This window comes from Trichechus manatus, unplaced genomic scaffold (genome assembly GCF_000243295.1).
Source record: "Trichechus manatus latirostris isolate Lorelei unplaced genomic scaffold, TriManLat1.0 scaffold00045, whole genome shotgun sequence".
NCBI lineage: Eukaryota > Metazoa > Chordata > Mammalia > Sirenia > Trichechidae > Trichechus > Trichechus manatus.
The window spans coordinates 12,676,260-12,689,097 of record NW_004443981.1 but is presented as its reverse complement, the minus strand read 5'-3'; the positions used below and the strand labels follow the sequence as shown (position 1 = coordinate 12,689,097).

At 45.1% G+C, this 12,838-nt stretch overlaps 1 protein-coding gene across 5 annotated transcripts in view; it reads right to left on the bottom strand.

Moving 5' to 3' along the window:
- SETD3 (SET domain containing 3, actin N3(tau)-histidine methyltransferase) overlaps positions 1-12,838 on the bottom strand; it is a 110,678-nt gene that overhangs the window by 71,814 nt on the left and 26,026 nt on the right. For all 5 annotated transcript variants that reach the window (XM_023731795.1, XM_023731792.1, XM_023731793.1 and 2 more), the window contains 3 exons: positions 11,141-11,289; positions 9,335-9,407; positions 8,763-9,019 (listed from right to left, as the gene is read on the bottom strand). In XM_023731795.1, coding sequence (XP_023587563.1) covers positions 8,763-9,019; positions 9,335-9,407; positions 11,141-11,289 — 479 coding nt within the window. The remainder of the gene's footprint in view (positions 1-8,762; positions 9,020-9,334; positions 9,408-11,140; positions 11,290-12,838) is intronic.

The window sequence follows — 12,838 nt, the reverse complement described above, 5'->3', positions numbered from 1 at the left end:
AAATAGAAGAAGCAACTGTTTGTATTTAGCCACAACTGCCACAGCATGCCAAGAACCCAAAGCAACACCTCCCTCTGCCTCTTGGCGGGCCCTGTTTTTGGAGACAGGCTGTGGCAACAAGAAGTTGTGAACGTGGGCTGCTCATATCTTCTCACTTCAGCCTTGGCCAGGTAGGAGAAGTTGCCTATTCAAGGAAGATGGCCGACTTCAGACTGCCTTCCTCCATCCTGAAGCAGGCGGCAGGAAAGTGGAAGCTTGCTGCAATGGATGTTTGCCTTGAAATAAAACTCACGGCAGTTAGCGCACAAGTGAGTTCTCCATCTACACACCTTCCCATGCGTCTCTCAAACTGGGTAATGAACACAAAGGAGGAAATCCAAGAAAGGTAGGACAAATCACTGAAATTATAAGACCAATGGAAAATGTGACTATAGTCATTGATTTTATAACTCTGCCTCTATTTTGTTAAACCCTGTACATGTGCATTTAATTAAAAGAGCATCATATTCAATGTCAATAACACAGGATGTTGACATGTGTTGATGGCATGTCCCTGTGATCACTCTTAACCTTGGGACAAGCTGGCAACCCCACATCAAAGTGCCTGGGCCAGCTTCAACACACAGTGCCTCCACAGCCTCTATTAAGTGCTTTTCCATTGACAGGAATCAAGGAGACATATTTGGACCATCATTCAACTGCGTGAAGTAAAATCTGATAAGACTTGTTTTGCTTTCACACAATTAGACTACTTCAAAGATGGGTTTAAGCCAAATTCTACTTTTTCACTGATTTTTTTTTTATCATAAAACTGGTCTTTTTTTCCATGCAAAAGTCTCAACTCCAAGTCGAACTTTTTGGTAGGTCCTCATCTGCTAAGGACATTTCTGTGTTTAAAATGCCAAGTTCCACCGTCTACCATCAATCATCTCTCCCTCCCTGGCCCCATCTCACAAAATGACAGAAACTTGACTCCCCCTTAGGGTCTTAATAAGCCTTGTCCAGCATTTGGCTGAGCCACACCTTCTAAATTTAGCTTCTTTAGCTTGGGTGTTGACATCCCTCAATCAATAAGCTGCAGTACCCCCATTTCACCAGCAGGTGCTATACCATAACACAAAGTACACTCAGAATTCCTTGAGTTTGAGGCTTCTGGCTGCATCAGCCGAACACCCAGAAGTAGACACAATGCATGCTGAACTTCTGAAGGGTACAACGTAAAAACTGGAAGGAATCTTAAAACATCACGAAACACAAACCCCTACTATACAGACACTGTTTCCGAAAAACTCTGCAAAGCAAGTGAAACGCAGAAAGTAATCTGAATTAGCAAGCACCCACACTTTAAGAGGCCTTTGACTATGGAAATACTGTAGGAGGAAATGGCTCAGAAAATTATCTTACCACTTTTTAGGCAAAAAGAACAACAGAGACAGAGAGATCAACATCCAAAAAAAAAGCAGTACAGAGAAACCTAGCTAAAGGAATTCATAATCCGCAGAAGTTAGTAACCAGTGCTTCCTTTCTCTTGGGACGAAAGCCCTAACACCTGAAGCAGGCTGTAAGGCGGAACTGACTATTCCACTTTTCCGAGCCCCTCTCCCAAGGACTTGTGATCACCTCCACAGACTCGCGGAATCAAATCGTGCTTGCTGGCACACAAGGACGCGCCGGGAGACGTGGCTGAGAGCCCCAGCAGCCCTTCAGGCCAGCGGTCAGGTCACAACAGTTGGCTTCAGTTCAGACGCCTAGCGTGCTCTAGGCACCCAGGAAAATGATTTGAAAAGGGAAATCATAAGTAAAAACTGCAAACGGGGTTCTACAATACGGACCTCCCCACAAAATGCCATGCTGATGCTTATGATAGAGTTAGTCCAATGCTTATGACATAGTTAGTATCCCTTTCCGCTGAGTCGATTCCAGCTTAGTGACCCTATAGGACAGCGCAGAACTGCCCCATGGAGTTTCCAAGGCTGTAATTGTTACAGAAGCAGACTGTCACATCTTTCTCCTGCAGAGCGCCAACCTTTTGATTAGCAGCTGAGTGCTTTAACCACTGCGCCAGCAGGGCCCCCTGATATAGTTACTACACACATGCATTTCTCTGAAAAGAGGGTTCCATGACACTGAAAAAGGTTAAGAGCAGCAATGCCAAAACCACAAAAAACCCTGAGGGTGGTCACCACGCTGACAGTAACAGTGACCTGCTGTGACCTGCTGTGACGGACCTGCTATGACGGCACTCTCCCTGCATGATAACCCGCTGATGAAGTGACCTACTGAAAAGGAGGAGCAGCAGCCCAACACCTAGCCCTGGAGCAGCAAGAGAAGGATACACACTTGGGGCTGCGGGGAGAAACATGGCAGGTTAATAGCACAGCAGCACAGGAACATTTACAGTTACTCTGACTTACTACTTTAGAAGTGATGAGAACCTTCCAAAACTAGGAAATCAGACTCAAAATACAATTTTTAAAAAGATAACTTTTCTTTAAATCTGTTCGTCTTTATCATGAATTCCTACACACAGCCTATGCCTCCTCGGTCCTAACATCAGTACCCCTCATTCCAGGCTGCCGGTAGCTCTTCTCTGACAGGCACTTACTTCAATCACTGGTTAAGACATCTTCTATAAAAACTAAATTTTCAAGCACTTGGCTGCTAACCAGAAGGTCAGAGGTTCAAAACCATCAGCCACTCCATGGTAGAAAAAACCCAGCGATCTGTTCGTATAAAGATTACAGCCCAAAAGCCCTGTTAGGCAGCTCTACCCTGTCACATGGGGTCGCCGTGAGTCAGAATCAAGCCAGCGACACACAATGCGCACTTTGACAAATTTGTGATGACCCCTCCTTCTGCTTATGTTTGCTGATGTTAACCAATGGTCACATTGTCCCCCTTGACAAGGACCAGGCATCACGGAGCAGCGTCAGGACGACAGCACGCACTACACCTGAAGGCCTGCGCCTCACACTGCAACGGGGGCGCTGCGGGGCTACGCGGTGGGCTCGCCACGCACAGGGGGTCCTAGGGAAAGCAGGGCTGTTTTCCTGCAATGCCAGTCTGACTTGATAGTAGGTCACTGACCCCATGATTTTAAAACTACAGCAAGCATAAACATTTACAGAAGGTTTTAAGATTTAAAAAAGTGACCAAATCTGGGGACCACGCTTTCAGGGGACATCTAGGTCAACTGGCATAACAAAGCTTATTAAGAAAATGTTCTGCATCCTACTTTGGTGAGTGGCATCTGGGGTTTCAAAAGCTTGCAAGCGGCCATCTAAGATGCATCAATTGGTCCCAACCACCTGGAGTAAAGGAGAATGAAGAACACCAAAGACACAAGGAAAGTATTAGCCCAGAGACAGAAAGGGCCACAAAAACCAGAGACTCCATGAGCCTGAGACCAGAACTAGATGGTGCTCGGCTACCACCAATGACTGCCCTGATGGGGAACACAACAGAGAGTCCCTGATGGAGCAGGAGAAAGGTGGGGTGCAGAACTCAAAATCTAGTAAAAGACCAGATTTAATGGTCTGACTGAGACTGGAGGGACCCCAGAAAGCATGGCTACCAGACTCTCTGTCAACCCAGAACTAAGACCATTCCGGATGCCAGCTCTTCAGATGAAGATTAGACTGGACTATGGAACATAAAATGACACTCGTGAAGAGAGTGCTTCTTAGCTCAAGTAGATACATGAGACTAAATGGGCAGCTCCTGTCCAGAGGCGAGATGGGAAGGCAGAGAGGGTCAGGAGCTGGTTGAATGGACACAGGAAATCAGGGGCGGAAAGGAGGAGTGTGCTGTCACAGTATGGGGAGAGCAATTAGGGTCACATAACAATGTACGTATAAATTTTTGTATGGGGAAAAATAAAAAAAAAGTGACCCAAACCCAACAACAATACAACAAAAACCTCAGACTTCAAAGTAATTGTGAGCTTGTGGCGGTCACTTTGGACTATGTCCTTGTCCTGCAGGAACACTCTCCACCATCCTTCGGTCACCTTTTAGGAGAACAGGTTACGAAATACTGATATAAGGTATGAAAAGGACAGGGGGAAAAGCAATTTAATAAAAAACAAAACTGCCAAATAAGGCCTCAAGGACTGAAACACAAAATGACAGTAACATAAACACTTCTAAGCCAAGTCGCGGGCGCCACCCCGCCCCCATCTGCACGATGACCGTCGCGTGGTGCAGACCAGGGAAGCCCAGAGAGGCAGCTGTGAGTACCGTGGGATTCAAGCCTGGCAGCCCGGGACTTCCCTGGAGCTGCCCAGAGGAAAGTGGCCTCCTAAGGACCAGAGGCACAGTTGTCCAGCTCTGCACTGGGGAACTAGGCACTTCACATGAACAAGCCAATGACAGCCGCACGGAACGGTGGTCGTAATATTTTTATTTGACAGATTAGAAACCAGACTCAGCTATAGAGCAACTACTTCCTCATTATATTTAACGAGCAGGGGAGAGATGGAATCCAGATTTCCGCTCAGGTCTGCCTCGCTACAAAGCTCATGTTCTGTGCACCGGCCATCCGACCTCCCCTTGGACAGACTGTCTGGCACTTGCTTGGGAGTCTTCCTTACACCCTACCAGTCTGGGCTCCCTCTTCAGGGAACCTGGCTCTCTCCCTCCCATCACTCAAACACCCCCTTCCTGACTAAACTCTCCCCAGCTAACCTGCAGGAGTGATCACAACCCACCACATGTGCTGCTGTTGCTGGTTGCCATGGAGCTGACTCAGACTCATGGCAACCCCGTGTGCAGAGGAGAACTGCTCCAGAGTTTTCAAAGCTGTGACCTTTCAGAAGCAGATCGCCAGGGCTTTCTTCCAAGGCACCTCTGTGTGGGTTCACACCACCAACCTTACAGCTAATAGTCGAGTGTTAACCGTTTGCAGAGCCCAAGGACATACTTCACTTTAAAATTCAACTCCAGGGTCTTGATGCCTTAGTCCAAATCTGCACTACTCTGAAGAGTAAGTCAAACTTTATGTTTACATTTTCTCAGGGTTTTTCCCCTTGTATTTATGTCCTTAACAAGACAAACATCTCTAAACCTGGTCTTATACTTGCAGGGTTTTTCCAGTTTGTTTGTTCTTTTACTTTAAAGGATGTTTGTTAAAAGACAGTAAACAAAAAAGTGCTTTAAAATCCATTTTTCCTAGCTACAGCAGCAACAACAGCCAGGGAGGGGTCTGAGCTCAGCTACAAGCCAACTTCCTGATACAGCAGGCAGACTGACTCTCAACTAGGATCAGGGCCCCCTCACCCAATTATTAGAAGGGATAATGAGCCCTGGTGGCACAGTGGTTTAGGGCTCGGTTGCTAACCAAAAGGTCGGCAGTTTGAATCCACCAGCCACTCCTTGGAAACCCTACGGAGCAGTTCTACTCTGTCCTATAGGGTCACTGAGAGTTGGGATCCACTCAACGACAACGGTTTTTACAGGTAGGGTATCTGAGGTACTGTGTTCTGTAATATAAACACACAGCGGGGTTGCTCAATCTCAGCAGTACGACATTTGGGGCAGAGAAGTGTTTGTTGTGGGGGCTGCTGTATGCATTGTAGGCTGGTTAGCAGCATCCCTGGCCTGGCTAAAGCCTGCACTCTGCCCCACTCCGGTTGTAACAACAAAAACGTCCCAGACACTGCCAAATGCCTCTCAGGGGCAAAACGACCCCAGTGAGAACCGCCAATGAAATAAAATACTGATGTGGACACAGGCACACTGTGTTCTTGCTAGTCTGATGCTTTTGACAGTAAGAAAAATACTCAGCCGGATTTCCTCTTTAAACCAGGACAATTATTTTCAAATACTCACATCGGTTTAACTGCACAAGAAGAGTTAACATTTGATTACCTGTTAATTTCACATTTGTACATACCTTGTTTTCCCATTTATTGATTAAAATTTTCAATAGAAAGGAATATTTGCTTTAAAAAGCTAGATCCATTAAGGCTTTAAGAATCTGGTTATTATTTTTTAAAGGATACTTGTATTTATTAAGTTATACAAATTGTTCTTACTCATGGGAGAATTTTATTGCTCTTGGGAAAACTTCTGAATTAAGAGTGTACTTTTGGAATGTTCTCTAGTTCCTGAGATATTCACAACAGTACTATTTACTACACAGAATGTGGTAAAATGCAGCCACCTGAGCAGTGTCCAAGCGAGGTTGCTTCAGGGGGTTGTAACAGACCTGCTCTTAAACAGAGTGACATGAAACGGTTCCATTTACATGAAGAGAGGGCTTTTGTGACTCACAGGCAATTCTAAGGCAACACTGCACTGCTTAGTTAACACCGAGGCAAGCCGGCCAGTGAGTGCAACGCAACAGCAAAGACCACAGGTGCGGTGCAGTGGATGACTTAACATGGCCCCTCTAGCCATAGTCTTTCCAACTCCCACCAAATGACTATGAAATGAGATTCTTGTGGCCCACCCAGGAGATTGGATAGCTTGCTAATAATGTAAATAATAAGGTGCATGGCACTCTTGTGGGGGTGGGACCATGCAAATAACATGTATGGCACCCTAACGAGGGGACTGGTCAGTTTTACCATCCTGCTAGGCTTCAAAGAGCAGTCAATCCCAGAGCAGGGGGCACCTACTACCACCAAGAAAGAAGAACTAGGAATGGAGTGTGTCCATTGGGCCCGGAATCCCTGCACGGAGACCTCCTAGGCCCAGGAGACACAGAGAGAGAGATGTAACACCAGAGACAGCAAGAAATGGTGAGAAGCAGCAGCAGCAGAGGCTGCTGAACCAGGAGACCTGTAGGAGACAGCGTGGTGAGCTTCCTGGCCCACAGAGCAAGGCAGTTACGGTGGGTGTGCCGACCCACGGAGCAAGAGAGCTGAGCGCCTTGGGCAGGAGGCTTCCTGCAGGTGTGGGGTGCCTCTGGACACGTGGCGGCGGAGCAAACAGAGCTCTGTAACACTTGCCCAAGCAGGGAAGAGGCCGAGAGGCCAGAGAGAGGTGTGCCTGCAGGCATGGCTGAGAACAGGCTGTCCTGATCCAAATGTATCCTGAGTGTTCCTGATCCTGAACTGTAACCTGTTACTTCCCTAATAAACTCCATAATCATGAGTATTGTCTGTGAGTTCTGTGTGGCCATTGCAATGAACTATCGAACACAGAAGAGAAGTAGAGAGTGTTGAGGGGGGGACAGCTGGTGTCAGAATTGGTAAAGATGGTGGAGAGGAGGCATGTCTGACCTCCATCTCACAGGAATCAGCCTTGGGCTGCTGCTGTTGATCTTGATTCTCCTCCCACCTCACAAAGTCAGAGGAGGTCAGATGCTGCCGCCACGCTCTTTTTACAACAGGCCAGTTACACAGGACCTGCCGTCATTCTAGCACCCCCAACCCAACAGCAGAACCGAGTCCTCTCAGGGGAGACTTCCGCGTGTGCCAACGAAGGGCTGCGGGGACTTGAGAAACACGTTACTGAAGAGAGCTGGCTTCCAGTCTGTTGTCTAGTGAGAGAAAGTGACAGAGACTCCACCTACGAAAGGCAGCTTTAGTTTTAGGCATTACAAACGCACAGTTGAGAACTAAGAGTAAAAGCAAAACCCCTCCAGGTCACTGGAGCCACACCCGACTTAGGACTGCAGGTGTACACTGACTGAAGAATCCAAGTTTGATATGGCTCCGTCGATATTTTTAAATCACACCTACTTGAAATAAAAGCTGCGGATATACTGCATGATAACTCCCAATGACTTCCTAAAGTTTAGGGTTTAGAAAAACAAAGTGATTTATACTTGAGGACAACAGAGGTTGTATCATTTGGGGTTTGTGTGAAGCATTTTGAGGGCTAGGATATAACTCTGAATGCAATATTCTTGTGCAGTAACATGCTGTAAAGTTAAATTATGGACAGAAAGCAATATTACCTGTGGACATAAAATGGGATTACTACTTCCTTCAAATAAAACCCACTAGGGCCAGACCATCTAACGCACAACCAAATCAAGGCGAATTTGTCAAATTGCCCACAGAAGAGGAGAAGGAGTGCTGTAGCTCACTTTCCCACTTGTGGTAGCCCAGGAGCTGACTCCCGAGTGGCTGAGACAGGGGAGGATCAGGTGCAAAGAAACTGCCCCTCTCAGCCTCTGGGGGAAATGTGACACGGGCCCTGAACCTGGTATCTGCTGTCCACCTGGAAATGAAAAATACTGGCAGATGAAAGGAGCAGCCAGGCCTAGTTCAAGTGTTCACACCTTACAGAAACTTTCATATTGACCCTTTTACTTAAAACTAACTAAAATTAATGTAATGTACTGTACATGTTGAGAAAAAAAGAAACCAGAGTCATAATTTAATAAATCAAATGTCAGTATTTTAATACGTGTGTGTGTGTGTGTGTGTGTGTGTGTGTGTGTGTGTGTGTGTGTGTGTGAAGAACCCACAAATAGACTTTCATTTTCTTGGAAAATTTAGTGCATCTTTGTACATTAGATACACTTTATAGGTTTTCAGTAAAACCTAGTGACTCTTTAATAACTCAGGACTCATTGCTGCTTATGTTACACTGGTCCCTGATGAAGTCAGATATTGTATTCAAAACAATATTTCACTGGTATAGCCAAAAACATGGAAAAAACAGACTATACTTGAATGTCTTTTAATTAAAAAATAAAAATATTTACGCATCCTTAAATAAGATGTCAAGCGGAACATTTACTGCAACCAGTTTCCTTTTCTTCCCCGCCCTGTTCAACACGTATCAGAACAGAACCCAGCAGCTTACCTGGATCACCTTATAGAAATAGGCATACTGTCGAGCTGTGTTTTTATACTGGCTGAAGACGTCATGAATAGCTTGAGTCGACTGAAGATAGCGAACTTCATCTTCGTCAAAGTAGAGAGGGGTATCGTATTCACTGGGCAGGGTCTGAATGTAGGGCTGCCAGAAAGAGTTAGGGTTGGCTCTCTCACACAGCAGATGAAAGGCCAGTGTGATATTTCCCATGGCTTGAAGAATTCGGTCTTGAGAATATAAGGGCCCTGAATTAACCCAGAAGTTAACAACGTAAGTTCCACAAACTTCTTTAAAAAGTATTCATTCAAAACATCTATTAATGTCATAGAAATAACTGAAATGACTTGTAATATTTAAAATAATACGCATCTTTCTTTTGGCCCTCTCCTACTATGTCAGATTACTAACAATCTCTCATGAAAGACATTTAATGTGGATTTGGGGGACTATTTCACCAGTTGAGAACACCCAAATCTGATCCTTAGCTCCACCAAATGAAATCTTTTATGTTTCTGCCACTTGTACTTTGCCTTGAACGAACAGTCAGAAATTATTCTCACCCAACACTGAATTTTTAGCAGATTCAACAGTCATAAGTAATTTTCTTGGAACCCATAAAAATAATTCTTCTGCCTAGGGAAAAAAATAAGAAAATAGTAGTATCATCAAAAGATGTTAAAATTTCTATGGTCAGAAATCCAATCAGACAGCAAACACAAGTTAACCTTACACATCAGCATTTCATTTCTAAGTATCCAATGGATTTGAAAACAAAAGCATTCAATTCAATAATTGGTTAAACGAGCAGAAGCATATTTTAAAATCATATTTCCAGTAGAAAAACTAACTAAACTGAGAAAGCAAATCATCAGAAGAGGGACTTTCAACTTTAATTTGAAGCAAATAAAATAATTTAGGGCAGTGAACACAAAAGTATCTTCTCTGTACTTAAATTTTTAAGTTCTATCTAGAAACAAAAAAAAAAAAAAAATTCTGCCCCCAACAAAAAACCTAAATCTACATGAATGGCTCCCACACCTGAGTTTCTGAAGCTAGGGAGCGCTCACCCCATCTGTGCTTTCTTTAAAGCACAATGGTCACTGGCAAAAAAGCATAAGGTTTATTTATTTTGGCCAAAGCATCATCTTATTTCTTGGCAAAAGGAGCTGCTTCTTTCCAGTCTGTTCTTCCACCTGAGGACGTATGCTGCTTAAAAGGTGCACGTAGTAAAGACAGACAAGAGCTAAGCCATTTGGGACAGCCCTCACACGAGTGCTGCGTCTCTGTCTGTTTCTCACCTGATACAAGCCGAGAACAGGTGACATCTTGTTTACGCTTGCCTTTTACTCGTGCCCACGATCTGAATTACCTGTATGTGCCTTGTCCCTAACTAGATGACAAGCATCATGAAGGAAAGATCCCCCTTTTTTTGGAAGTCTGGGGTAATAACAAACACAGTAGATTATTTAATAGGCATCTAGCGATTTATCAGCGTATCAACGACTAATCACAACTTGACCAAAAATGTCACTGAAGATTTAAGCGGTCCAAATAAATAACACCCATTTCTTCCACTCAAATTCTGAACCGAGACAGACACGAGAATACAGCAGATGGTCACCAAAAGTATCACCTACTGAACCCCAGAATGAGACAGACTTCCCTACCCAGCTACAGGCAGAGCTGGAGCCCCAGCGCCTCCCCGTGGGAGGGTCTGTCTCGTGGGACCTGCAGGCTAGGGGAGCGCGGCAGAAACGAACACATCTGAGCAACCAGCTCCCTTCCCCAGACTCACCAGACAGATCAAGCAACGACACACCTACCAGGAGAGGGTGAGCGAGGGGTGGAGGGGCTGGGGACGTCAGGGAGCGCCGCGAGTGGAGAAGGGGCACCCTCACTCAGGTGTGTGTTTCTTTTCTTCCCTCTCTATTCTCTGCTGGTGTTGCCGCTTCAGTCAGGGGTACCTCTAACCACTCAAGTATCCATTCCAGGAAACTGGGGAGCATCCCTGACACAGCCCCCCACCCTCCCATCCACCCCATCACAAGGTTCCATGTGCTCTCCCTCCAAACTACCTTGAATCCACATCCTGCTCTTCATTTAAATCTCAAACCCTGTGAGGCAGGCTCTGCCTCCTAACAGACTCACAAACGCGAGTCAACTTGCCCCAAATCACGGGCTACCACGTGGCTCCTGAGGAGGACGAGCTGGAGGGGCTGCCCAGAACAGATGCAAGGCTGGCCCCAGGAGGCTGTTTGCGGGGCTCAGCAGCAAACCCGAGTCCTCTATCTCCTTGCCCAGGCGCTCCAGGCCACCCCACACTCAGGACACACTCAGACCACTCATGTCAACACCTTATAACTCACCTTGATATCTCTCGTTGCTCTCAAACCAAAGCCTTCTTCTTTGAAGTTAACCACTTCAAAACCCTCCACGGATGCTCCATTTTCAGAGGCCCATTTCATTAGATCAGGAAAGTAATCTTCTCTTTTTCCATCAAAAGTAACAGACAGACCTATATCAATCCATGTTTCAAAAAACAAGAGCTACTTTTAGGACACAGACCACACGTACTGATCTCGGAAAATAAAAACAGACCCTACTTAACATGGACAATAGTCGTAACACTGCAATCTTGAACAGTCCAAGTGAATCACCAGAGAGTCACAGTACACGTCTTAACTAGTGACAGAAGAGGCAGGTTAAATCCTAAAATCCCTGCCAGGTAAAGAGAAATACATAGGGAATATTAGGTAATATGAACACTGAGTATCAGGTACTATGAGGTCACGGTATGCGAGAAGGGGGAAAGCCTTCATTAAGATGTTTTATTACCACTACTAAGGATTCTTCCCCCTGGAAGTCCAAGTGCAATCTCTCATATTCACATTTGCTTTAACAAAATTCCATTAAAACAAAAATCACAACCTCACAAATGTGCACAAGATGTGTGTAAGAACATGCACAATCTCGCTGATTCTAGGAGCATCACACTAATCCAAGTATGTCCAAGAGAGGGGGCATGAGAAAACAACAATGGAGCCAAACGACAGAATTCTGTAGAGCAAATGAAATGAATCCCATCTATCTGTACCAACATGAAGAAAAGACAAAATGGATCGTGTTTTTGAAAACATTATGCATATGATACTGCTGACGTAAATTTTAAAAATACCCACTACTACCATATGTTTTTACGGGGTAATGCATTAAGCAGAAAAACATTCAGAGAAAAGACAAGCACTCTCAATGAGGGAGGGAAAGAAATGGGATAGAAGTGTATCTATAGTCTTACTCCTTAAAAGCAAACACAAAAACAAAATGAAGGACAGAGGGAGGGAAAATGGGGCAAGCCAGAAGGTGGGAAAGATGTTGTTACGTGCCGTCGAGCTGGTTCTGACTTCTAGTGACCCTGTGTACAACAGAATGAAACACTGCCCGGTCCTGCAGCATCCTCACAATCATTGCTATGTCTGAGGCCACTGTTGCAGCCACCATGTCAGTCTATCTCATTGAGGGTCTTCCTCTCTTTCGCTGCCCCTCTACTTTACCAAGTATGATGTCCTTCTCCAGGGAGTGGTCTCTCCTGATGACACATCCAAAGTACATGAGACTAAGTCTCACCATCTTAGCTTCTAAGGAGCATTCTAGCTGTACTTTTTCCAAGACAGATTTGTTCACTCTTCTGGCAGTCCATGGTACAGTCAATATTCTTCACCAACACCATAATTCAGAGGCATCGATTCTTCTTCAGTCTTCCCTATTCATTATCCAGCTTCCAAATGCGTATGAGGCAATTGAAAACATCACGGCTTGGGTCAAGTGCACCTTAGATCTGAAAGTGACATCTTTGCTTTTAAACACTTTAGTCTTTTGCAGCAAATCTGCCCAATGCAATATGTTGATTTCCTGACTGCTGGCTTAGAAGCGAGTTGACTGTGGATTCAAACAAAATGAAATCCCTGACAACTTCACTATTTTCTCCATTTATCATGATGTTGCTTATTGGTCCAGCTGTGAGGATTTTTGTTTTCTTTATGTTGAGGTGTAATCCACACTGAAGG